The 26349-nt window shown below is 46.9% G+C and overlaps 3 protein-coding genes across 4 annotated transcripts; 2 read left to right on the top strand and 1 right to left on the bottom strand.

Annotated features, from left to right (window-relative positions):
- Positions 1 to 109: 109 nt before the first annotated feature.
- Positions 110 to 2203, bottom strand: oxsm (3-oxoacyl-ACP synthase, mitochondrial). Its single transcript, XM_040187968.2, has 2 exons — positions 828 to 2203; positions 110 to 651 (listed from the first exon to the last, which is right to left on the bottom strand). The coding sequence occupies exons 1-2, from the start codon at positions 1817 to 1819 to the stop codon at positions 249 to 251; spliced, it is 1395 nt and encodes a 464-aa protein (XP_040043902.1). The 5' UTR covers positions 1820 to 2203; the 3' UTR covers positions 110 to 248.
- ngly1 (N-glycanase 1) lies at positions 2057 to 8091 on the top strand. The gene is made up of 12 exons (XM_040187964.2): positions 2057 to 2355; positions 2764 to 2878; positions 2956 to 3195; positions 3693 to 3855; positions 3971 to 4190; positions 4313 to 4434; positions 5105 to 5250; positions 5483 to 5593; positions 5692 to 5877; positions 6362 to 6547; positions 7113 to 7290; positions 7380 to 8091. Exons 1-12 carry the CDS (start codon positions 2057 to 2059, stop codon positions 7559 to 7561), a joined length of 2148 nt encoding a protein of 715 aa, XP_040043898.2. The 3' UTR covers positions 7562 to 8091.
- Positions 8092 to 8181: 90 nt separating this feature from the next.
- On the top strand, positions 8182 to 23313 carry top2b (DNA topoisomerase II beta). 2 transcript variants are annotated; one of them, XM_040187963.2, is made up of 36 exons: positions 8182 to 8788; positions 10072 to 10236; positions 10795 to 10885; positions 11271 to 11334; positions 12327 to 12472; positions 12568 to 12665; positions 13069 to 13281; positions 13364 to 13537; positions 13641 to 13742; positions 13834 to 13971; positions 14062 to 14200; positions 14290 to 14447; positions 14725 to 14850; positions 14939 to 15049; positions 15175 to 15280; positions 15393 to 15502; positions 15642 to 15734; positions 15998 to 16112; positions 16255 to 16376; positions 16553 to 16701; positions 16782 to 17013; positions 17638 to 17772; positions 17939 to 18139; positions 18257 to 18452; positions 18616 to 18707; positions 18917 to 19072; positions 19346 to 19429; positions 19539 to 19733; positions 19821 to 19947; positions 20294 to 20452; positions 20939 to 21173; positions 21364 to 21449; positions 21956 to 22051; positions 22159 to 22296; positions 22393 to 22478; positions 22853 to 23313. In XM_040187963.2, exons 1-36 carry the CDS (start codon positions 8747 to 8749, stop codon positions 23015 to 23017), a joined length of 4845 nt encoding a protein of 1614 aa, XP_040043897.2. In that variant the 5' UTR covers positions 8182 to 8746; the 3' UTR covers positions 23018 to 23313. The 2 variants fall into 2 exon arrangements, with proteins under 2 accessions (XP_040043897.2, XP_040043896.2); XM_040187962.2 differs by having other exon boundaries at positions 8206 to 8788; positions 22156 to 22296.
- Positions 23314 to 26349: the final 3036 nt, after the last annotated feature.

Here is a 26349-nt window from a genome sequence, read left to right as displayed (position 1 = left end):
ACATAAAAATACACATGATAGTTCCTAAAAAGGCTAATAATTAAATAATAAATAATTAAAAAGGCTTATTCACAAAGTCACCTAAATACATTTTACTCACAATTATACATTTTAAACAAGGATTCAATGCTTTTATTCTGTCACTGACATTTTCCTTGAATCAGTTCATGAGAACGCACAAACCAACTAGCAGAAGAAGCGATGATGCTCATGGAAACTCCATGACGCCACAATAAACAATTGTGTCATCAGATGCTGCTGATGCACAGCGACGCGTTGGTGCCGCCGAATCCGAACGAGTTGGTGAGGGCGACGCGCCGGCCCCGAGCGTCCCACGGCTGTGCCGCGCGGGGGACGTAGTTCAAGTCGAATTCCGGCTCGGTCCGGTCCAGGTTGAGGGTCGGGGGCAGGACCCCGTGGTAGCAGGCCAGGGCGGTGAAGGCTGCCTCCAGGGCCCCCGCGGCCCCGAGCAGGTGTCCGGTGGCCCCCTTGGTGGAGGAGACGGCCAGGTTCTGGGCCGCATGCCGGAAGAGCCTCTTGATGGCGGCGTTTTCCGCCGCGTCTCCCAAGGGCGTGGAGGTGGCGTGAGCGTTCACGTACGTCACGTCAGCCGGCGAGACGCCGGCATCTCTGAGGGCCGCAGACATGCATCTGAAAAAGACAGTGGGACAAGTTCAACTCACGGGTGTTTCTCCAAGCTCCAATGAATTAACTTATAACCTTCAGGATCACATTCTATAAACTGTGAATGGCATCATGTGGTGAAAATACCAAATATCCCATTTTTTGCCTCTTTCAGGTCGTTCTTTTAGACTAAGACGAGTCACCTGAATGCTCCATCTCCATCCGCAGTGGGTGCAGTGATGTGACTGGCATCTCCAGAGAGCCCATAACCCAGGATCTCCGCGTAGATCCTGGCCCCTCGTTTTACCGCGTGGTCACGCTCCTCCAGGAGGAGCACCGCCGCGCCTTCGCCCATCACGAATCCCTCTCGCTCCGGGTGAAAGGGCCTCGACGCCTGGGCGGGGTCGTCGTTCCATTTGGTGGCGAGGGCCCGGGCCCTGGCGAAGCCGGCGACCGACAGAGGCCCCACGCAGGATTCTGTTCCCCCCGAGAGCATAGCGGCCGCATCGCCGTGGGCGATGAACCTGGCGGCATCGCCTACGGCGTGGGCACCCGTGGTGCACGCCGTGGACACCGCGTGGTTGGGACCCTTCAGTTTGTGTCTGATGCTTATGTGCCCAGCAGCCATGTTGACAAGGATGCGCGGCACGAAGAAGGGACTGACTTTTTTGTAGCCCTTCTCTCGGAAGGCCGCCGAGGTGCGAGCGATTTCATCCAGGGACACCATGCCCATGCCGACGGCCACCCCGGTGTTGACTTGTTCCTCCGGGGTTTCGGGGTGCCAGCCCGAGTCCTCCAGGGCCAGCTGAGCAGCTCCGAGAGCCATCACGGTGGCGGAGGACATGCTGCCGATCTCCCCACGGGACGCGAACCGCTCCTCCTCAAACTGGCCGTGGTCGTTTCCTCTGGGCACCAGCGCCGCCACTTTGCAGGGGATGGACTTGTAGTCCTCAGAGGGAAGAGCAACGATCCCACTGTGTCCTTTAATGAGGCGGTCCCAGGTTAGGACAGTCCCTGTGCCCAGAGGACACACTAACCCTATCCCAGTTATAACAACCCTCCTTTTGTGCTTTGCAGAGCTGCAGTGTCTGGAGTCTTGGTTTGGACAAACACAGACGGCCTTTTGAAGAAATGTCCTCACGTTGTGTGTCCTCAGCTGGAGCATAGTGCAGCAGGAGAGCGATAGAGCCCACATGCCGTTATGTCTGACGTTATAACTGTACTCACCTTGATTGTAGCTCCGGAATTAAGCGTGTTACTTACTGGACCGAGGATTGTTTGCAAATTGATTAAACTCATCACATTCACGAAACAAAACAAACAAACATCCTTGGACGGGTCTGTTGCGAGTCTTAGGTAGCACTTTCGAACGCCGGATTAAAGTCTAAACGTCGTTGTTAAAAATAGGACAAACCAATTGACCAGGAAAACGATGATTTATTGTATGACTTTAAAAAAGACTTCTCAAATTAAAAAAAAAAGTTATGCCCGTTACTTAGCGCGACAAACTTCTACTCAGGCGATTACGGGTCACCTAAAAACAGACCCGAAAACACCCACTAGCCAAAATTGCAACTTTAGCTTCAGCGCTAGTGAAAGACTTGAACCAGTTTGTTCAGGAAATACCACCATGGTTTTGTCACCAGCAGTGACGACGCTGTGTGAGAATTCAAATGAAGTCTTTCTAGACGTTGCGAAGTTGTTGCTTACATATGCTGATAACATTTTACGGTAAGGTTGTGAACGTATAACAACGCAACACACCAGCGACGTGATGATGTGTGTGTTTTTTTTCCTTCTTTTTGTACACTAATCGTTAACAACCGTGCCAACGTTAGCCCAACCGCCGGGTACAGCTAACCTAGCTTAGCCCCGCTATATGCGTTATAAAGTGTTTTGTCTTTGTCAACACACGCACAAGGTAAAATTCTGAAATGATTAAAGGATCAATCGCCATGGGTGCTCGTTGGGCAATTCTTCCACCGCCCTGAAGTCACCATGTCATGTTTCTTGGGTGTAATCAGATTTCTACCTATTTGTGTGATTGTAAAGCAGAGAACCCGTCAATAGGTGGCATATATGAACACGTCAGGCATCAGGAACACTTCTACTTACTCGTTTCATGTCGCCCCCCAACAGGTCTCCCAATGAGGAAAAGTACAGGTCGATCCGCATAGGCAATCCCACATTCTCCACCAAGCTGCTGCCCGTCAAAGGTGCTGTGGAATGTCTTTTTGAGATGGGATTTGAGGAGGTAATTGACAAGTATTAGTTCATCCCTCATCGGCCCAACTGTGTGTAAATCCTATGACCTCTTGCACCTCTTTACAGGCTGAAACCCACCTGGTGTTCCCCAAGTCTGCATCGGTAGAACAGCTGAAGCTCATCAGGGACTCCGTGGCAGCAGAGCGGGATCAGAGACTGTGTGGGGGACAGCCCGTCCAACCTATCGCTCAGGCCGTTGCACCCTTGGCCTCGACCTCGGTCTCGACCCCGTCCCCGGCGCCAGAGAGCTCTGCTGCTGCCTCCAGCCAGCCAGTTACACCACCTCCATCAGAGCCTTCATCTTTGGTAAAGATGTATTCTTCCCTCGTTTAGAGTATGTGTGTTACACGCTGTAAAATCACTGTGACACTAAAGACCCCTCGACTCACTTTGTTCTCTTCTAAAGACAAATTAAAGATGAAGAAACCTTATGACGTTCATCTAATCTAATGCCAATTTTTCCATATGATGAGGGTTTCATTGACAGCGTTTTAGAGTATCTCAAAGCCCTGGTTTGTGTGTACTACACCTTTTATAATATGGCCATGTTAGACAATTGGAGAGTGGTTGGAATGTTCTCTATTTCTTTATCTTAAATTGGTGATTTCCCAGTTCAGGTATTGGTGGCTACAGTGATTATTAAAGACGAAAGATTCAGGGTTTTAAATTAGACAACATCATCTTAAATTCTCAACTCTTTGGACCTTTACAATATTAATACGGTTTCTATTATTTTGAGATATTGGAGGGCATTGTGTAACAGTTGTATAATCTTGGTGTTTATTTTCTTGTCTTTCCATCAGGAGAACAGTATGAGTTTTTTCCTGTCCCTCCAGTCAAACTTCCAACATGTGATGATTTATGAAAACCCTGAGCTGCAGCAGAAAGCCAGGAGCCACATCCCTCACCAGCAGCTGTGCTCTGCTGCTGAACAGAAGCTGACGGAGGCGAAGGAGGTTGATCCAGGTGAAGTCCCCGTAGTCAGTCAGGACAATCGGTTGTATGTTGAACCGTATGCAAATAAAGATATGCATTAAATGGTGATTCGAGGGAACCACCTGACTTGCTTTCCTTTTTACAGAATGTAAACTTGGAATGGAAGACTTCCTGGTGCTGGAGCTGCTCAGATGGTTCAAGCAGGACTTCTTCTCCTGGGTGGACTGTCTGCCCTGCAGCCAATGCAAAGGCCCGACCGTGAACTCCAGGTCCCTTAGTCCCACCCCCGATGACATCCGCTGGGGAGCCCAGCGAGTAGAGAACCACTACTGTGAGAGCTGCCAGCTCTCCACCAGATTCCCCAGGTGTGTGGAGCATTCCTGTTAGTTCTTACTGCTCCAAGAAAATCATTTTGAGCTAATATTGAAAACTAGGATTAAGTTGCAGAAACTCATGCTTTAATTAATTGCTCTCTTGTTAATGCCAGATACAACAATCCCGAGAAGCTTCTTGAAACCAGGAGGGGGCGCTGTGGGGAGTGGGCTAACTGCATGACGCTGTGCTGCAGAGCCCTCGGCCTGGAGGCCAGATACATCTGGGACAGCACTGGTATGTACGGGACTGACGCATGTGGTTCATAGATGGATACTGTATTCATCACGAGGTGCGATTTGCATCCCTGATTCTATTTTCTGCTCTGCAGAGCTAAAGCAGCTGTTTACATGATATTTTAAGAGGACATATTACAATCTTGTCGTGAATATGAATGAGCTATTTGGTGAAAGCCACCAACAACTTCTTCTTGAGCTTTCACCCACATCTAATGTGCTTCATCAGAAAATTAAGTTTACTCCGTTGTCATTTAGTTGGGTGTTATCACAACTGGAGCTACAATCTTTATCTGATTAGCAAATTGGCATAAAATTATTTTTATAGCAATCATACAATAATAATGATGATAATGCTAATCTAAAGTAAAGATATTAAATACTAATTGAACATGTATAAAAAAACGTATTGCGCACCTGCACACTATACAGTATATTAAAAACATGGGGTTTTCAAGTCGATTGGCTCATTTGATGAAATTGCACTTTGTCTTCAAATTGTCTTCTTTCTTGTATCCCTATGGTTGAATGCACTTATTGTAAGTCGCTTTGGATAAAAGTGTCCGCTAAATGTAATGTCACATTTTTAATATGCCACAAAATGTACAGCGCACTGAATTCAAGTGCTCCAGAGGCTCATTGCACGTCCGTTGGGTTCTGTGATGTTTCAGACCACGTGTGGACCGAGGTCTACTCGTTGTCTCAGCGCCGCTGGCTGCACTGTGACTCCTGTGAGAACGGCTGTGACAAACCTCTTCTGTATGAGGTCGGCTGGGGGAAGAAACTGGCCTACATTCTGGCTTTCTCAAAGGACGAGGTCAGACAAATGTGTATTAATACTTCTATTACAGTTGTTTAAAAACGTCCAGATATTCCTTTTGTTTTGTTTCTCAGTGAAAATGAATTTATTTTCTCGTTCTATAATTTGTATTATCAGCACTTCCTTTGGGCCAGTAAGCAAAGAGCTGTGCACTGTTTACTGAAGTGCGGCCCGTGTTGGTCTCCTCGGCCGATCCCACCGTTGATACTTCTGCATGTGTTTGATGCAGGTGGTCGACGTGACCTGGAGGTATTCCTGCAAGCACCCAGAGGTTCTGACGAGAAGGACCAGAGTTCAGGAGGCCTGGCTGCTGCACACCATTGCCGGACTTAATGCCTCGGTAGATCTCGACCCGTTGAGCTCTGCGTGTACCACTCATTGCTCTGTCGATTCTGATTTAGTAAATGAAGCCCTTTGTCTTCCGCCGTGTTTCTGAAGAGGCAGCAGTCCCTGAGTCCAGAGAGGAAGAAGGAGCTGACGGAGAGGCTGCTCGTCGAGCTGGTGGAGTTCATCTCCCCCAAGAAACCAAAGCCAGGAGAGCTGGGCGGACGCAACTCGGGCTCTCTGGCCTGGCGGGTGGCCCGGGGGGAGACCAGGAAGGCGGATGCAGGCACCTCCACACAGGTAGTTTGTTCTGTATGTTGTTGTAGATGAGAGAATGCGTCGCATATTTAACGATCCATTTCTTTATATTTATTTGAATAGACATTTTAATCAGCCTTTTCAAAGGCTGTGACGGGAGTTTTATTGTGATGATGAACTAGGGATCAATATTAGGGGGCAATTAGTTTTTCAAGGTTATTACAGATAAATTGAGCATTTCTCTGCATTTTTATCCCACTATTTAAAATCTTAAAAGGAAAACTTTGTTTCCAATAGACAGCTGCTTTTTATAGCAGCTTGAATTACTAGAATAATAATATTTAAATAGTTAACACTCTGTTGTTTCATTTATTATTCATCCCGGATTTCATGTGAACACTATATTTAGTATTTGAGTAGCTTAAAGTATCGTAGCATGAAAGCATATCAACTGGATGTCTAATACAAATCAATATTTGACTAGTTGTGTGTGTGTGTGTGTGTGTGCGTGTGCGTTTTCTCTCAGGCTACAGGTTACGTGTTCACTCCCACTGAGAAGGAGAAGAGTGACCGGTCGCTGCACGTGCGCTACAGCGCCACCAAAGACCAGTACTGTCGAGTGTCCAACAACCGCGAGGTCACCCAGAGCTGGGATCAGTGCGTGTGGAGCAAGGAGTCGGTCTTCAGGAAAGTGGAGAACGACTGGCAGATGGTGCGTTTGTTGTTGTCTGACTAACAACCCCATGTTTTTCTTCTGTTGTTATTATTTATTATTCATGGCTCGGGATAGGAAACATGTTCTTAATGCTATTGGCTATAAGGGAGTGAAAACAAAAAAGCTACTGTATAAAGAACACATCCATCATCTAATTCTGAATGTAAAATAATAAAGGGGGTATTGTTTTAACTACCATCTAGTTTCAAACTGAACTCATCAGAGTGTGCTATCACTTAGAAAAAGGCTACCGGAATGTTATTTTCCTTTATCATAATGCTAATAGGTCACATTTGCAGTTTCAATGATTTTTTTAATTGTTTGATCTAATCGGAGCGTGTCAGAACCACAGCGGGAGAAGAGAGGGGGTTTATGTTCAGAGACCGGTCCATCCACCAGCACAAAGCAAGCACTCTGATGCTGCTGCTGTTTTCATGTCATATTGAACATTTTTAGATTAAAAGACCAACAGTGATGTGGAACAATAAGAAAGTGAAGGACACTTCACTTTTTTTTTTTTTTTTAATATCCTGCAACAACAAAAATCTATGTCTTCCCTCAGGTGTACATCGCTCGAACAGAAGGCTCCTCTGTGGGAAAAGTTAGCTGGAAGTTTGACTTTTCCCCGGCTGGACTGAAGATAAAGTCTGTCTCGATCACGGCCAGCAGCCAGACCTTCCACTCCGGGGAAGTCTGCTGGCACTTGCAGGCAGGCCAGAACACCACGGAGTTCCCCGGAGGTATGGTTCCGTAACAGATATTCGGATTTGAACACAACGTGCGACGCGGTGCCTCCTAACGATTTCCTCCGGCGTGTTTGACCCGGCAGATGGGAAGACACAGTCATTCCAGAGCCTCTCCGGCTCCTCAGAGTTCATTGTTGCGGCGAGACTCGGCGGTGGAGAGGGGGAGACGTCATGGCAGCACTCCCAGCTCTTCAGACGCAGCTTGAAGGAGGACGAGGAGGAGGAGTGCTCATTTGAAATCCTCGTCCATTTGGAAGACGCTTAACGGTTTTTGTTTGTTTGTTTTTTTCAGCGTTGGCGAGCTCATCACTAAATTACTGGATGACAGTTTTGTATGATGACAAATCAGTGCAATATTTAAATGTGTCAGACCTCTAGGATGATTGATTGAATATGCATGGTCTAATAGACATTCATTCGGTACCCACCATAGCGTACAAATGTTGTCTTAATATTTTAAACATTAATTTGAGTGACAGCCAAATATCCTTAAAAGACATGCAGTGTAAAATATACGTTTAAAGGTTTTTTTAAAAAGCCACGGTTCTGGTTCTTTTCTTGTAACATTCGTCTCCACTGTGTCTATAGTTTGTGATGCATGGAGACACAGTTGATGCAGGTTGAACAGTTCTCCTGTGTGTGTTATCTCATTTAGTACGTTTGTCATTTAATATTTGCCCATTGAATCTTTACACCGTCCCATGCCTGAAGTGTAGTAAGTGCAGGGAAAAGGGCTTGAATGTTAGGAAATATATAGAAGTGCAAGCATAATAAAGATATTTTTTCAGTCTGGTAGTCGCTGTGGCGGTGTGTTCATTACCTTTAATGGTTCTTTTCACGATGAAGAGCGAGTCTTTGCCGCCATCTTGCGTCGGGAAGAGAAAAGCCGTTGGGTCACTGAATGTTGACGTTTCCTATTGGTCGAGGTACCGGCGCTTTTGAAACGCCGCGCTCTGATTGGTCCGCTCATCGGCCCGAAGACGATTCGCCGTCCATCATGCAGATGGCGGAGCCGGACAGCTGAGCTGCTGCTAGCTAAATCCTCGTTTTATTTCTAAAATGAAATGTATTTAAGTACATCGTTTTCTTAGCGTTTGAGCTGAACCCCTATTGTATTCTATTTTGTTTTCTCATGCATTTGTAATTATATTTAATGTGAGCGTTTTCTAGCGTATTTATTTAAACACAAGTAGCCCGGTTAGCATCTTTGTTGGAAGTTTAGGCCCACTGTGGCTCCGCTCGTCGATTTTAACAATAGCCGCGACACACTCCCCTTCTCGACTTGTTTTGGTACATTCAAAGGATTATCCTTAATGCAAACCGAAGAAAAACATGGAAGATAAACCGGTCCGACTAGCTCTCAGCAACTGATACACACGGACCTTTAATACAACGGGAATTGAAGACATTTTACGGGGAGCATTATTAAGAATTAGGACCACAAAGGAAGATGTCCAACGGCGCCGCAGGAAGCGGAGGTCTGGCGTGGATGGTAAGCTAGTTTATCACAAAAGTAACCTTTGAGTAACTTAGTTTTATAAAACACAACCGATGCTTTTCTACACCCCCCCCCCCCCCAAAAAAAACGCCATTTAAGGCTTCAGCTCGCCTCTAACGGGACGTTAAATCCCCCAATAAGTAAAACGAGAACGTGCGCTGCTGTTAAAGAGCAGCCAGCTGTTGTCTCGCCTTTTAAAACCCTCACTGGCTTTGAGGAGCGAGCACCGGTGACCTTGCTTCTTACAGATGTGTAATTACACCCGCGATGAGGAAAACTCACACTTTCAATAAAAAACTTCCGTTTGAAAGTTGCCTCGTTCCTTCGCAAGTTGATGTTTAACGTAACTTCACAACGCTACTTTCATTACGTAGCGTTAATAGCCAACGTGCATCGTTTATTACCAGAACTATTTAGGTATTTAACTTACATTAGTTAAGTCAAAGTAGCAACACTTAATGTAAAAATACTCTTCTTAATAGTGAAGTTGCTTTTTTTTTAGCTTGAAATACTGCGTGAAGTATTTATTGTGCTGAAGAGCCTATTTTAGAATATTATAACGTTACTTATCTTATTGAATAGTAACTGGTGATACATAATGCATGGAGTACATACTTTAATGTCCCAGCTGGTAAATATGAGGCTAATTTTGTTCCCTTCATCCACTGCTGGCTTTCCTAACCTGTAATATAATGTATCCTAATGTACTTCTTATATTATATATTATATTGTGTATTAAATCTGCTACAGTGAAGTACAACATCTCCACTGAGTGGAAGTATGAAGCAGCATAAAAGCGTCCGCCACGTTCCGCCACAGCGTATTACAGTATAACTACAATGAAAGAAGTGGACTATTTAATCCATAGTACACTGACTGGCTTGGTAAAGCCTGCAGCGTCTACCGGTGAGAATGTGCCTTTTAAACAGGACGTCGTAACACCACAGTAAAGCACATACTAACTAAACAGCTTCATATTGTGGAGCAGCACTGCCGTCCTTGCAGAAACTGTTCTAAAAATTTCAGGAAACATTGGTTGGTATCGTGGATTGTATTCTACCTGGAATTAAAGATAAATAAATATTTTTCTGATTTGATGGGTTAGGATCAGACTCAGAATAGAGATATGTGTGTAGTAAACCTCCTCTGTTAAACATGTGTTCACTGTATAACCTGCTTTCAGCAGCACAGAAGACTTGATTGTCTCGCAGGTCTCGAGACCTACAGAGTTTACGTGTTACGTGTGTAACAAATCCAAAAACAAATCTACCCAACAGGAGGCTGCGAATGGTCGAGGTGATGCTGGCAAGATGGAGGATTCCAAGAAGGCCAAAGCGGCCTCCAAGTTGTCCGTGGAGCGAGTGTACCAGAAGAAGACCCAGCTGGAGCACATCCTTCTCCGCCCGGACACGTACATCGGCACCGTGGAGCCGATCACTCAGGTGAGTCCCGAGCAAAAGGAATTCCTCGCTGGCTTCAAGGAGAGACAAACATGTGTATATTTCTGTCTTTGCGTGTGTTTTATGCCTCTGGCCTCCACCTGAAGCTGCAGGTTAGAACAGTTTCTCAGTGGTAACAGGAGGGAAAAGCAGCCGTGATCTGCTTTATGTTTTGAGTGGTTATAAGTTGCACTAAACCAAACGTGTGATTTCCTTTTACTTAACTTTGATGTATGTAATTATACAAATAATGCATAAGATCATAAAGAGTATTTTTTCTGTGAGGATTGCGGCAGTAACAATAGAAAGATCTATATTTTTACTTCTCATGGCGGTAACAACTTTTCAGCCATTTCGTTCATCTTGCAAATTACAACAAAACACATTTTGTTTGATCATCATCTTTGTTAAACTTGATTATCTAATTCTTCTGAGCAGATTCTTTCCGACTGTGTTAACGCGTTCAGTCCATTTGCCGACTCTTTGATTTTCTGTTTTCACAACATTTACCAACGAGTTGACCCTCAACTCACAAGTGTGTGTGTGTGTGTCTTTTTCCAGCAAATGTGGGTTTTTGATGAAGAAATAGGAATGAACCAGAGGGAGATCACCTACGTTCCTGGACTGTACAAAATCTTTGATGAAATTCTTGGTGAGTGAATCGGCTCCGTTACTTTTTCCTTTTAGTCTTTTTAATAGTTGTTTTTATGTGGTTGACACAAAGATGTTGGACTAAACACTGTTTCCTTGTCTGAATATTACCTCCGTGTCCTGAGTACAAAGACAAGGCGCTGAACGGAAGTGGATATAACAAAAATACAAGTTTGGATGTGTATACATACACACACACACACAACTAGCCAGATGTTTGGACGAGCTCTTCATCCGCCCACTAGAGCTGCAACTACTGATTTGCTGACAGATTACACGATGATGATGAGAATAGTAATTAGCTGCAGAAGTAAACATATTTTCTGAAAGCATTGTGTTGAATATGTGTGTGTGTGTGTGTGTAACATTTTTGTTTTTCCCGACAGTCAACGCGGCAGACAACAAACAAAGAGACAAGAACATGAACGCAATAAAGATCACCATTGATCCGTGAGTGCAAACATTTAAAAATACAATTAACGCTGAGTATTCAGGAGTAAACCGTGTACACTTGGATCAGGTGGACATGTTGGATTCTAACCAAAGCTTGGTCACTTCGTTCCTCCGCCACGAGCAGCTCCTCTAAACAATCTCATGGAGACGTATCCACGGCGATCATGAGCTCATTACATCGCCGATTTCTTTTGGGATTTTTGGTTTTCTGTAAGTTGCGACGGCAATAACTCCGTCCCCGGCTTCACGTTCTTCCTTTTGAGGGCTCGGGGGGGGGAGGGAACAGCCTACAGACGGATGAGGTTTGAGCATAATGAGCCGGTGCTGAAAAGCACCGAGCTCTTGTTTCATATCGGCTTCACCTTCAGCCCGCCGACTGCATCAGCATCCGATGCGTCCTTCAGCCGAGCTGCTGCTGCTCCCCCCCCCTTCTCCACCCCCCGCCGTATAAATGATACCATTAGCCCCGCCGCACTCATGACTCGGCTGCTAATGTGGTTTCATGGAGATGCCGCTGCTCCCCACCACTGCTTCCCGCGCCGGTTTGTGGCCGAGCTTATTATGAAGCACCGCTGGCGTCAGTTAGAGTCACCGCGGCACATCTGCCGTCGAGCCAGAATTCCCAGGAAGCCCAGTTACACACCGGCTCTCATTGTAACGCGTGTGCTGGATGCAAAATGGCTCCTGTGTCATTCATGTGACCTGTGGGGCCGTTTGAGCCGGCTTCTAGCAGAGGGAGCGAGAATGTTAATGATTGTTAGGAGTGATTTATTCTTGCTTTTAACCATGTGACAGGGAGGACGTTAATAGTGTAGCAGAATATACACTATTCACAATTATTTTTTTTAAACCTCAATAAGAATCCAACCGCATATAATATAAATGATATTTGACGCCATGTTTTCAGTTCCCCTCTGGAGAGCTTGATGTTTCAGATTGACCGCGTCTACGTTCTATTCATGTTCTCGCCGTAACTCATCCGCCACCAGAGAGTCCAACACCATTTCTATCTGGAACAACGGCAAAGGAATCCCTGTGGTGGAGCACAAGGACGAGAAGATGTACGTGCCGGCTCTCATTTTCGGCCACCTGCTCACCTCGAGCAACTACGACGATGACGAGAAAAAGGTCACGGGTGAGCGGAGGCATCTTTGCGTCTTAAAAGGTGGTTGCTGGAGACCGTCCGGGACGGTGAATATTTCTAACTGCGGACCGTCTGTTTGGCCGCAGGTGGAAGGAACGGCTACGGCGCCAAACTCTGCAACATCTTCAGCACCAAGTTCACAGTGGAAACCGCCTGCAAGGAGTACAGACACAGTTTCAAGCAGGTGTGGATGCCTCTGATGTGCTTTGATTGCTTTGTAAAGAGAAAACACCAAAGAAATTATGACCGTTGTTTTGTTCTTTAATCAGACTAGTTGGCGGTAATCTGATTTCCCACAGATTTTATGTGATAATTGAGTGAAGTAATTGCTGTTTTTTAGGGTTTTGACACGTGATCATACCTGAGGTAAGGGGGTGTATGTCATCACTCGTCGTGGTTAAGTCCTTTAGGGTTTTATGGGTACATTTGTAAATCACCGGGTGACATCACAGTTGTTTGGAACTAACTGCACTCGATGCAGTGAAGGTGGAGTAAAGGGACGTAAGAAGATAACAACAATGATGTGGAAATTGAAAAGCCCGGTGAGTGTTTCTGTATTCCAACGTTTGCTTTTTAATCGTCCTCAGACGTGGCAGAACAACATGAGCAAGACGTCTGAGCCCAAGATCAAGTTCTTTGATGGGGATGATTTCACCTGCGTGACCTTCCAGCCGGACCTCTCGAAGTTCCAGATGGAGAAGCTGGACAAGGACACTGTAGCGCTTCTTACTCGCAGAGCATACGATGTCGCTGGTTCCTGCAGGGGGGTCAAAGTCACGCTGAACGGGAAGAAATTACCTGTAAGTTTTCTCCACCTCATTACGGATTATTTTTCAATCAACCTATTAAACCTAACTTGCTCCCTCTTTTCTGTCACTAAAGGTGACAGGGTTCCGCAGCTACGTGGATCTGTACGTGAAGGACAAGCTGGACGAGATGGGCGTCGCCCTGAAGGTGGTGAACGAGACCGTGAACGACCGCTGGGAGGTTTGCCTCACGCTGAGCGAGAAGGGGTTCCAGCAGATCGGCTTCGTCAACAGCATCGCCACGACCAAGGTGTCTGAAAACCACCGGAGAGAGACTGCTAGACGGTCACATGGGAGGGGGGGGGGAGCAGAGACAAGTGCGCTTTCTAACACGGAGGGCGTGTATGTTTCAGGGAGGCAGACATGTTGACTATGTGGTGGACCAGATAGTGGCCAAACTCATTGAAGTGGTGAAGAAGAAGAACAAGGCCGGAGTGACAGTCAAACCCTTCCAGGTAGGCGAATGAGGGAGACATTTTCTCTTTTTTTAACTCAAAGCGACTGTGTTTTAAAATTAAATCAAACCTCCTCTCCTTTGTGCTTCAGGTGAAGAACCACATCTGGGTGTTTGTGAACGCACTGATCGAGAACCCCACATTTGACTCCCAGACCAAGGAGAACATGACACTCCAGACCAAGAGCTTCGGGTCCAAGTGCCCTCTCTCGGACAAGTTCATCAGAGGAGTGAGGACACTTCCCATTCGCTGCCACCTCCAAAACCAACCTGGTCGGCGCCAGTGATGACAACAACTTTTGTGTCTCTGTCTCCCGCAGGCAACCAACTGCGGGATCGTTGAGAGTATACTCAACTGGGTGAAGTTCAAAGCTCAGACACAGCTCAACAAGAAGTGCTCATCTGTGAAGTACAGCAAGATCAAAGGCATCCCCAAGCTGGACGACGCCAACGACGCCGGTGTGTTAGCAGCGCGGTGGCTTATTAAGGAATTACACAGTGATGCACAGCAAGTAGATCAACTAACCGCCTCCACGCCCGTGTCGTAGGTGGCAAACACTCGGGTGAATGCACACTCATCCTCACCGAGGGGGACTCGGCCAAGTCGCTGGCCGTCTCTGGGCTGGGAGTCATCGGGCGCGATCGCTACGGCGTGTTTCCTCTGAGGGGGAAGATCCTTAACGTGCGAGAGGCGACGCACAAGCAGGTACGACGCTGGATGATTGTGAGAAGATGTGTTTGGTGTTCTGGTTTATTTGAGTACCGGCTGATGAGAAAGCCTGGCCGTGCGCCGGATCCTCATGTATTCTTTATCAATATACTTTTAGATACCACGTCTGGTCATTTATTTGTGCTGTCAAATATGTAATGTCACATTTGCACTTGGAAAATTGCTGCTTTTCAAAATTGATCTGAAAATCGGGCTGAATGAAGCATAATTGTCAAATACCTCGCAGCTGAAATTAGCTTCATTCTTTCAACAGATCATGGAAAATGCTGAGATCAACAACATCATCAAAATCGTGGGCCTCCAATACAAGAAGAGCTATGAAGACCCCGAGTCACTAAAGAGCCTGCGCTACGGCAAGATCATGATCATGACTGATCAGGTGACTTGGCTCAGGAGCACTTACACGCCGCCCGCTGTCACTCCCAGCCGCTACACCAGTAGTTCTAACGTTTCCCGTCTTGCCCCAGGATCAAGACGGCTCGCATATCAAAGGTCTGCTCATCAACTTCTTCCACCACAACTGGCCGTCTCTACTGAAACACACATTCCTGGAGGAGTTCATCACACCCATTGTCAAAGTAAGCGAGCCACACACACACACACTGTGTACATTACTGCAGGAGCAACACAGATTACTATTATGACCATCTATCCATCAAAGCCGCAGTAAAGCGGGACCTCACTGATTCATTGTTGTCTGCAGGTAACCAAGAACAAGCAGGAGTCGGCCTTCTACAGCATTCCAGAGTTTGATGAGTGGAAGAAAAACACAGAGAACTTTAAAACCTGGCATATAAAGTACTACAAAGGTTTGATTCTAAAGTATTGATTACATCAATCTAAACTTTTCAGATGAACATTGGTATAAAAACTAGAGCGACTTTGGTTCTTTGAACAGCAAATGTCCCATTTGTGCTGCAGGTTTGGGAACGAGTACAAGCAAAGAGGCAAAGGAATACTTTGCCGACATGGAGAAGCACCGCATTTCCTTCAGGTACAGCGGGGCCGAGGACGACGCTGCCATCACACTGGTCAGTGAGAAGCCACGCTCTGTTCTCTAGATACGGTCCGAGACGGCGCAGTCTTATTAGTGCAGGAACGTCAGCCGTCGTTTAAAAATAACTTGAAGTAAGTGTTAAATGGAGGCTGACCTGCTGCGTTTGGCTCCAGGCCTTCAGCAAGAAGAAGACGGATGACAGGAAAGAGTGGCTGACGAACTTCATGGAGGACAGACGCCAGAGGAGGATGCACGGCCTACCAGAGGTTTGTGTTTTTGCCCAACAGTCTGTAGGCAGCAATGTGTGTGTGTGTCATGATGTCTGGTTTGTGGCTTCACAAACCTTGTGGTGTGACGGTGGATCATTTATGTTATCGGTTTTAATTGGAAATGTATCGATAGATGTTTGGGAAGCGTCCTGAAGGCTAATTCCTGCACTACATCTTCTCTTCAAGCACTCGGATATACCAGCATACCTCTGAGTGGAGTGTGCGTATTAAAAGTATTTTTCAACTATTCTTTTTCTCAGCAATACCTGTATGGAACTCAGGCCAGGCACCTCTCCTACAATGACTTCATCAACAAAGAGCTGATTCTCTTCTCCAACTCTGACAACGAGAGATCCATCCCGTCCTTGGTTGACGGTTCGTACGTTCACCACATCTCTGTGAGCCGTGAAGGACGGGTGCTCCTCTTCTTGGACCGTGCCGTTATTCAGGCTGAAACCGTCACTCCCTGTCCCGTCTTTGTGTGGAGGGTTCACGTATTGGTGGTTTGTGTTGGCAGGTTTAAAGCCCGGCCAGAGGAAGGTGCTGTTCACCTGCTTGAAGAGGAACGACAAGAGGGAAGTGAAAGTAGCACAGCTGGCCGGCTCGGTTGCAGAGATGTCCGCCTACCATCACGGAGAGGTACCGTCCACCAGATGTTTAGGGTCGTTATAACAGCAGATGTTGGCTGTACATTTTGAAATTATCCTCCATTACTGTGTATTGTATGTATTTTTTTTAAATGATCTGAGCTTCTGCGTAACACATATACATTTTACTATATGATACTTGTACCTGTTTCCCATCGGTCCCTGTAGCAAGCTCTCATGATGACCATCGTGAACTTGGCCCAGAACTTTGTGGGCAGTAACAACGTGAACATCCTGCAGCCGCTCGGTCAGTTCGGTACTCGCATCAACGGAGGCAAAGACGCCGCCAGCCCCCGTTACATCTTCACCATGCTCAGGTGACGCAACAACGAACACAATAGCGCCATTCCGTCGTCAGTTGAGCGCGCCGTCATGTTTACGTTCTCTTTTCCCGCAGTCCACTCGCCAAGCTGTTGTTCCCGTCTGGGGATTCCAACCTGCTCAAGTTCCTGTACGATGACAACCAGAAGGTGGAGCCGGAGTGGTACATTCCCATCATCCCCATGGTGCTGGTCAACGGAGCCGAGGGCATCGGAACGGGCTGGGCGTGTAAGATCCCCAACTACGACCCGCGAGAGATCGTCAACAACATCAACCGGCTGCTCAACCACCAGGATCCGCTGCCGATGGTAAGCCCGCTGAGCCCGTGGTCGCCAGTTTGTTTTCTGTTTACTGAGTTTGACAATGAGACCACATCAGAAAGTAAACCGCCAGCGGATCTGTATTTTTACTACTTGTGTCGCATGCATATAGATGCAGCAAAAATAATTATGATTAAATATGAGAGCACGGTGCATGAAGGCCGCCGTCCTTTGTTTAAATCTTTAAACATTAGCAATAAAAGTGGTTAACGGGTTCCTCTGGTGACTCAGGAGCTTCCGGTTATCCACTGCTGCGTTAGGCCCTTAAGTTCGATGTTACAGGTATTTATTCTAACTATAGTTGATACTCCGAACCGTTTCAACTCTCCCAAACGAGCGTCGCTGCTGATATGAACACTTATAATGAGAGCCAGCGTGTGTAGTGTCCTGGAGTAGTCTGTTCTTAAATCACATTGTTGAGATAAACAAAAGGAAACGCTCTTGCAGACGTGACCACATTGCCTCAGCGACTCGGATCAGCTGCACTTTACAGATTCCTGGTGAACCTCTCGGCTTGTTGCTCGTCGTGCGGCTCCCGAGAGGAGAGTACGTCTTATGTTTGTGTGAAACATTAGACCTAATGTTCCTGTGTCATTTCTGTTCCCAACACAGCTTCCCAGGTACAAAAACTTCAAAGGGGTGATTCACGAACTGGGTCAGAACCAGTACCTGGTCAGTGGAGAGGTGTTGGTCATTGACAGAAACACCATTGAGATCACAGAGCTTCCCGTTCGGACTTGGACACAGGTACAATCACGCTTATTTGCTCAGGGATAACTTATAAATGATAAATATTAGTTTTTTTTACTCAAGATAAAAGTGAACTGGTGTTTGTACGTAGAACTAGAACATTTAACGACAAAAATAACGGGGCTTAATCTGTGTATGACTCTGTTTCTTTCCTGGTGTGCAGGCGTATAAGGAGTCTGTGCTGGAGCCCATGCTGCAGGGAAATGACAAAACGCCAGCTCTCATCTACGACTACAAGGAATATCACACGGACACAACGGTCAAGTTTGTGGTTCGCTTGTCTGAGGAGAAACTGGCCCAAGCCGAAGCAGTCGGCCTCCACAAAGTCTTCAAGCTGCAGTCCAGCCTCACCTGCAACTCCATGGTGAACTGACATCTTTTTGATTTAATAGATGGCTTTGGCCTCCCTGGTGTTTCCTTTTTGGAAATCGTTCGTTTAATAAAATAGTCCGTAACAGATTTCAACCCCTTAATTCCTCAGGTGCTGTTTGACCACATGGGCTGTCTCAAGAGGTACGATTCGGTCCAGGACATCCTCAGGGAGTTCTACGAGCTCCGCCTGACCTACTACAAGCTGAGGAAGGACTGGTTACTGGGCAGCCTGGGATCCGAGGCGGCCAAACTGAGCAACCAGGCTCGCTTTGTCCTGGAGAAGATCGAGGGAAAAATATCAATCGGTAAGGATGCCGATTTGAAATCAACTATCTTTTAAGATCATAGTTAAATGGTTACAAGGTAACGAACCAGGTGAGTCTTCTATACAGTCAGACCTGTTTTTAGTGTATGGCCCTTCCACATGGGCTGCCTGGTTATAACCTGTATTCTCTTTAATCCTTCCAGAGAACAAAACCAAACGTGAACTGATCCGCATGCTCGTCCAGAAAGGCTTTGAGTCCGATCCAGTCATAGCCTGGTCCAAGTCTCAGGAAAAGGTACCAGTGGCTTTAACTGGACTGTAACATAAACATCACTCAACAACAGCGCGAGTAATGAAGTCATATAATTCATTTTGCCATCTCAACACAAGAGGGAGCTTTTCTTAAACTCCACGCCAGTAAATACACATTAATCACAGCAGAAGGCTGAAGAAGCAGAATTTACTGCTGCATGACAGGATTTTGCCTTTGTTTTTCTCCGACAGGCCCAGGAGGAAGATTACCGTGACGGAAACGAGAGCGACGGCTCGGTGGACTCGGGCTCCTCGTCGGGGCCAAACTTCAACTACATCCTCAACATGCCTCTGTGGTGCCTGAGTAAAGAGAAGGTGGACGACCTGCTCAAACAGAGGGACCACAAGGTATCCTTAATCATTGATTTCATTCATTGTATTTATTCCTCCAAGCTCTTAACTGTGTTCAGTGTCTTGCTCTTTTTAATGGTGTATTTGAGTTATTATGTGTTGCGTTTGCCTACACGCAACACAGAGGCTCATAAAACAACACGTATGAAGCGAATAAATGAGGCACACCTCTGAGAAATAGACACATGGACCAAAGACCAAAGATCATGCTGTGTAGTAATGTTGTGGATGAAGTGCTGGTTAACAAAGTGAATATGTGCTGATGTGCAGAGAGCGGAGCTGAATGATCTCCAGAAGAAACAACCAGAGGATCTGTGGAAGGAGGACTTGGCAGTGTTCATCGAGGAGCTGGATGTAAGTTCTCGTATAGCGCTCTGATCATTACGTGCCTTTATCTCAGGCCAGCTTCCATCTGAATGTAGAAAGTTTCGTAACCGGAGACTCGCTGTGTTCCGTCGGCCAGAAAGTGGAGCTCCAGGAGCGGGAGGAGCAGAGTTTAGGAAAGGCCGTCAAACTGGTGAAGGGGAAGGTGGGCAAACCCAAAGCGAAGAAGCTGAACCTGGAGGAGACAATGCCCTCGCCGTTTGGCCGCAGGGTGGAGCCTCCGACTCTGGCAATCAGATCCGACGCGGCCAAGAAACTGTCCCGAAAGAAGAAGGTAAGGACCGCCGACGCAATGCCCCAAGTAGAAGAGTGACACCGGGAGTCCGGGATGGTTTACGGGGTCTTTTTTCTCCTCCCTCAGAGTGACGTAGATCCTGGCGTGAAGTTGGAGTTTGACGAGGAAGGTTTGCCCGTCGAGGGAGCAACAGGAGAAAGCGCTGCGCCCAAACCAAAAGCTCCACGTGTCAAGAAAGAGAAGAAAGAACCCGGTCAGTACTGAACTTCAGCGGCTCCACCAAATACCTGAAAATCCACCAAATCTGTTTTGTCCTTTCTTAAATGTTCAAATGTTGTTTTTAGACGGCGGTTACTGCAGACTGAGGAGGAGGGGGTGTTTGTAGCATTAAATAAATGATTCCTCAGCTCAGACACATATTTGTGAACTGCATCTAGCCAGAGACAATAAGCCGGGTTGTCTCCTAGTTTACTGTGTCGGTTTGGTATTGAAGGTAGAAACCTCCTCGAGGCTCCTTGACGCTTCACAGCTCTGTGAGAAAACTGAAATCTATTATTGAACAAGCAGGAGCTCTTCTGACCTTGTTTTCTGTGCTGCAGGTGCTCCCAGAGTGAGAAAACCCCCGGCACCCAAAGGTACCCCCGTTAAGAAGGCCAAAAAGAGAAACCCCTGGTCCGAGGACGAGTCCAAGTCCGACAGCGACGCGGAGGACATCCAGCCCGTCATCCCCAGAGAGACCAAGTCCCAGAGGGCGTCAGGTAAACGGAGCCAACGGCCTTTTAGGTGTAGTTTGAGTATTCAGTGCAGACGCTAGAACCACTATCCTTTCATCATGGCTCTCTGTAGTAAAATAATAGTAGTATCTTTAAAGTCAGGTGATATTTTCCTTTTTCTCCCCTTTGCCAACAAATACACAAATATATAAATAACTTACAGTGAATGAATCATCACAAAATGAATCCATCAAGTAGAACAGAATCTGCAAAGAATTTTAATACACTTCCCCCATTATCCCCCCCTCTTGTCTTTCTTATTACTTGTTTCTCTTTAAATAAGTCTTTGATTCTTTTACCTTCAGCGTTGACTGCTAGCGTTTCATTTTTATCCAAAATAACTTTGGTTGTACGTTTCGTCAGTGTCATTAGCGTCCGTCTGCTCCGAGCGTCAGACGGCTCTGATGCAACGCAGCCGCAACACCCGGTAATTATTCAAGCCGTGACACAGACTCTGCTCCCGTCTCTCAGCCTCCAAGCCGAAATACACGTTCGACTTCTCGGAGGAGGAAGAGGAGGAGGAGGAGGAGGATGCTGAGGGAGAGGAGAACGGCGGCGGCGACGACGGGGCTTCTTCCCCAATGAGGTCGTCTAAAGACGACTTTCCCGCCTCCTCCGAGACCAAGGAGCGGCACAGCGACCACAAGGAGGACGAAGACGACGAAGATAACGAGGACTCCTACTCGGCTCCCCAACAAAAGACCACGTAAGATTGAACCGCGACCCGGGAGCTCGCCTGCTGTTTGGGGTCGGAGGCGATTCTCACACATCAGATCCCTTTGTTTGCATGTTTGTCCACTCGTTTCCTGTGAGCTGTCCTTGTTGAGACGGTGTGAAGGCCCCAAAAAGTATCTAGGAGCGAATATGCTGAGTACACTGTTTGTGCTTCTCTGAAGGTCCGCTGCACCTGCAGCTAAAAAGAAGGAGACGACCAGCATCTTCTCGTCCAAGTCGGCCTTCTCTGAAAAAAGCAACGACAGTGGTGAGTATCAGCTCAGCGTCGGTGTGCAGTGAACCCCTCAGCGGTTACGCAATGCAGACTTTGGTGATTGTTTTTGATCCTTTTTTATATGGTAAATGGATTGTTCCTGTCCAGACCACTCAATGTACTTTAGGACTAATGTGCACTGATGCTAGGAGCTACCACAACGCTACCAGACAAGAACCGCTGATCTAAGACAGCCTTGATTCACAGGATTACCTGCATACCATTTGGTGGTCAAAGGTCAATGTGTGTTTTTTTGGCAACACATTTATTTATATGCTAATTATGACAATTTCACTAATCTTTGACATTTTAGAAAAACATAGAAAGCGTAATACCCGAAGCTGTGCTGCAATCAATTAGATTAAAAAGACATTTGGGCTCCCGGTCGGTTAGATCTTGTTCTCAGTCTTTCGTAAAAGCAGCAGCACAAGCGCAGCAGAAGAACTTTTACCAAAGGTCAGTGACCCGCACGGAATGAGCAGCATGTGTTTGTCTCGTAGACGGGTCCAAGTCTGACAGCGACGACGGCGTCGGCCGAGGCTTCTCCACCTACTCCAGCAGCTCCGCCTTCGACAAGCTGTCGCAGGCAAAGAAAGGTGATGACCCGCCGCGTCCACCGGAGGGCACTGCAGATGACCGCTCCGTGCGTTTAGCGGTGTGTGACGTTGTTTTTTTTTTTTTTTTTTAAATCTGTGATCAGCAGCAGCCAAGAAGCCGTCCGAAGCAGCTGCCAAGCCTAAGAAGCCACCGGCACCAAAAGCAAAGAAACCCGATAAATCCATCTGGGACTCTGACTCCGACACGGGCTCCAAGAAGCCAGCACCAGCACCGGCTCTCAAAGGTACAGCACACATCCCGCGTTTCCTCACAGGAATACGAGAAGGCGCTTTTCAATGCCGATGGTGAGTGTTTTTGGTCCCTCTCTGTGTACCTGCAGGTAAAGGCAGAGGGAGGAAGAGGAAGGGCTCAGGCTCCGAAGATGAGTACAGTCCAATGAAAAAAGCGGTGAAACCTGTCGGCAGAGTGAGTATCGATGCGACTTTAGTTCACTAGATGCAATGTTTGTGTTTGTCATGCAAATTATTTAAGCTGCCGGGATCAACAACATGTTGTGTTTGAGGCCGATTGATTTTAAATCCAAACGTATTTATATTGTACTCTTTACAATGTAGCTTTTTTTTACAAATACATTAATTCGGCAGCTTTAGTTTCTTGTTCTTCCGATGATTATTTTGCATTAAAAGGTTATATAGAGAAACCCAACAATATATCATATACGAGGCTTTTAACCAAACTGTGTTGGTTGGCTACTACTAAAAAATATTCATGAACTTTACTTGTGCAGTTCATATTAACAAAGTGTTTTGTTACCCCCCCCCCCCTCCCTTCCTATGCAGAAACCTCAGAAGCCCCCCTCAGATGACGAGGACGACGACAGCAACGGCCCCGGCGCGACGGGCGCGGCGTCCCGCGACCGGCCGGGCCGGGCCAAGAAGGAGGTGAAGTACTTCGTCGAGTCGGACAACGGGGAGGAGGACGACTTCGACGACATGTTCAACTGAAGCTTTACACACACACACACACTCCGCCCCCCCCGTGTTCCCACAGACTTTTGTACATTTCTTCTTTTCACTTTATTTTCATTAATGGTGATGTTTAATGACTTTTTTTTAACGTGTATGTGTTTTACACTTTATTATACATATACGGCTTTCTTTTTTTATCGCTCATTGAAATGTTCTGTATTTGTCCGAAGCGGCTTTTAGGAGTTTAGAACGCGGTGCTTGAGCACATTTTAACTGTTAAAATACTATGTAACTTTTTGAACATGAAGTTGAAAGTAAACAATGAAATATCAGCAGGGTTCTGCTTTCCTGATTCTTTCATAAAGGCATAAAGAATGCCGTCACACACACGCTGAGCTTATGAGCGGATACGAAAACGCTCTGTACACATTCATGCTCCCCCAGTAAATACATGCTTTTGTACTTAATGGAATTACCTTGATCACCTCCAGGGCTGAGTTTATTTACAGCTTCACTACTGGCTAAAAAGAAATGGCTGATCAATTTGGCACTCAGCGGCCACCACATTACATCACATGTCATTTAGCTGATGCTCTAACCCAAAGCGACTTACAACAAGTGCATTTCCACCATTGGGTTGAACCACTACTCGGGCTTCAGGATTCTAGCTTGATTTCAAACGGCGCATCTGAAAGCGGTTGAGAACAGATGAGTTGGCACCTTCCTGCAATGAATACCACATTCACCGTACATCATTCATAACACAAGCGTTTTAAAATAAATATATTTTATTACTTTGCCAAGACAGTTCATGGTAAAGTTTAACAGTATATGAACATAAAAAGCATATGTTAATGTACAGAGACAATATTCAAAATGGAGAGCTGAAACCGACTTAAACTCGCAGAGCGTCTTTCATCCTGTGGGACGCCGGTGGGGGGACGGGGGGGGGTGACGGGGCAACAACCCCCATCCACCCTCATGCCCCGTCACACGTGACCTTCATGTCTCGTTCCAACACGAATATACAAGACTGCATTATGATCTGGAGGTGAAGGTTCTCGGACACTTATGGGGGGGGGCAACAGAGCCGCCCGACGCTGAGGTTCATGCTCCTTAGGTCGTATCCAGGGTTAGACCGATAAGTGGCATGAGTTTCCAATAATCCGTTCTGCACATAAAGGTTTAACAACAACCTGCAGAGACCTTATGAAAGGTGTTGTAATAACGCATTAACGATTCCCAGGCAGAATCCAAGGGGGGGGTTTTACCACTTTTCCCGCTCTGCCAACAAAGCGTCAACTCAAATTCAGTTTTTGTATTTGGGTGTAGAATTCTCTCAAAACCCTTAAAACTGCAAGGCTTTGGCTGCTCTCACCCGGGCTGATATCAGACTATTTAAAATCTATTACAAATCAGCTTGTTCGCTCCTTAGAATGTTAAAAACCCCACATTGGTGCAACCCTAGTTGGTTAGTTGACCCGTTTACCAAACTAACTGTCGACTGATTGGGTTTGATTGATTGACGACAGCTGATTGGCTCCCTGGCCCAGGAAAGGGGGGCGGCTCTGTTGCGCGACATGGAAACAGGAAGAGAACGCACTGACGATGTCGTCTGCTGAGGTGACTTAGTCGTCCGTTTCTCCTCCGACTCGCCGTCCCAAATTACGTAACCCACCCAACCGAGCTCCTCCTCCTTCCTGTGAGTGGATGTTCCCAAGGACACGAGAGAGCGTCGTTTCCACGGAGCTGCCAGTTGGAATGCAAAGCACACGCCATTTATATAACATCTCTGCAGTGAGCTAGATAGTAGAGTATTACAGTTACCGTCGGTACGACATTCAACAGAAACCAACAGGAGAAATTCTGCATCGTGAAGTTGAGGGCCGGACACTCGGGCCCCCGGCGGGCGCCCGAGCGTCCCGGCGTGCGGACGTGAACATTCTTCGGCTGTGAACGTTTTCCAGCTTTAAAAAAAAGAAAAAGAAAAAAAGACGCCCCCGAGACGCGTCCCTTCGTCTCTCACCAGGAGAGCAGGACGGAGAGGGGGCCGAGGGAGAGCGTTTCCTATGTTACACTGAGATAGAAGTGAGTTTTCCTTAACACTGCATATCAGACTCCATGACGTTATTCACATTCAAACACGTTAAAACAATAAAAGCCAGCTGTGGTTTCCCTTATGATATGTATTTCTTAGCGGGGACGGAATGCAGATGGGTTGTTGTTGTTGTTGTTGTTGTTGTTGTGTGCGGCAGAGACCCAGAACCCTTCGCCGCCCTGCAGGGGGTCCGGCTTCAAGTACGCGAAGGGGTCACTGCAGCAGTATTTTACTACTGAAGATGTCGGGAGGCGTTGAAGATCAATGGGGAGACGTTTGTGCCGGGGCTTGAATTTGACAATAATGTGTCAATCACAACAAATTCACTCCAAATCCTCCAAACGCCCCTCACCTCCTACGACCCTGACGGAACAGGGTCCCCATCACGGAACAGGGTTACAGGGTGCAGAGACAACTGTGGACTCTGACTCAAAGTACAAACCGTGCCGGAATAATAATAAATAACTAATTTAAATGATTCAATTTCATCCACGACCCAATGGACAGGGAGGAATGTCCGACCCAATCAATCAATCGAATCCTCTGAGGTCGTTTGCACTGAAGCGTCACAGATCGAATCCCGTCCAGTCGTATTCAAAACACGGCACGCTGGCTTTCCAATTCAGATGAAGCCATTTCCGCTGTGAGCTGCTGGTCAACCTCCAGTCTGCACATCATTTCAGATTAATATTCTTATCGTGCTTAATCCCTCAGAGGCTGAACTTTGGCCTTGTTAGTGAGGGGGGGTGGGAGCTGCTTCTCATTTGGGGTCAGTTTGAGTGGCGCAGCGACATTGTTTTGCTGTGGTGCGATAACGCGGGTGAGCGACCGTTGTTCAGCCGGCGGTCCGAGGGCTCCGGGAGGAGCAGGAGGAGGAGGAGCAGGAAGAGGAGGAGCAGGAGGAGGAGGAGGAGCAGGAGGAGGAGGAGGAGCAGGAGGAGGAGCTGAGGGGTCAAGAATCTCTATCGTAGCTGACAGCGTCCAGTCTGAGAGAGCAAGGCGAAGGCTCGGGCTGTGTGCTTTCTACGTCAGTGTACAATCGTCCCGACCCACGCGGCCCGGTCATCTGTGTGTTTTTTAAGGATTGCATCGCCCTCGTGTTTCGCCGGTTCTGACAAGACACTTCTGAAAGGGGAGAGGAAAGCGGGTCGAGGAGCTCTGCTCGTAAGGCCGTCACAGAGCGCGTGTGCGTCGGTGGAGCGCTGTTGGCGGTAGATACACACTCATTAGGTGGACAGTCAGGCCACTTAAAAGAAAATGAAAAAAGAAA

This window comes from Gasterosteus aculeatus, chromosome 10 (genome assembly GCF_964276395.1).
Source record: "Gasterosteus aculeatus chromosome 10, fGasAcu3.hap1.1, whole genome shotgun sequence".
NCBI classification, from domain to species: domain Eukaryota; kingdom Metazoa; phylum Chordata; class Actinopteri; order Perciformes; family Gasterosteidae; genus Gasterosteus; species Gasterosteus aculeatus.
Note: the sequence above shows the minus strand (reverse complement) of the source record. Positions and strands in the feature narration are given on the sequence as shown.

Bases quoted from the DNA above. Each gene is read 5' to 3' on its own strand.
- top2b (XM_040187962.2), top strand. From the start codon at position 8,747: ATGTCCAACGGCGCCGCAGGAAGCGGAGGTCTGGCGTGGATG. The intron at 13,743-13,833 runs GTAGGCGAATGA...TTTGTGCTTCAG, and splicing joins TGACAGTCAAACCCTTCCAG to GTGAAGAACCACATCTGGGT. The intron at 15,050-15,174 runs GTAAGCGAGCCA...TGTTGTCTGCAG, and splicing joins TCATCACACCCATTGTCAAA to GTAACCAAGAACAAGCAGGA.
- ngly1 (XM_040187964.2), top strand. From the start codon at position 2,057: ATGATTTATTGTATGACTTTAAAAAAGACTTCTCAAATTAAAAAAAAA. The intron at 4,191-4,312 runs GTGTGTGGAGCA...TGTTAATGCCAG, and splicing joins CTCTCCACCAGATTCCCCAG to ATACAACAATCCCGAGAAGC. The intron at 5,594-5,691 runs GTAGATCTCGAC...GTGTTTCTGAAG, and splicing joins TTGCCGGACTTAATGCCTCG to AGGCAGCAGTCCCTGAGTCC.
- oxsm (XM_040187968.2), bottom strand. From the start codon at position 1,819: ATGTGGGCTCTATCGCTCTCCTGCTGCACTATGCTCCAGCTGAGGACA. The intron at 652-827 runs GTGACTCGTCTT...TGTCTTTTTCAG, and splicing joins GATGGAGATGGAGCATTCAG to ATGCATGTCTGCGGCCCTCA.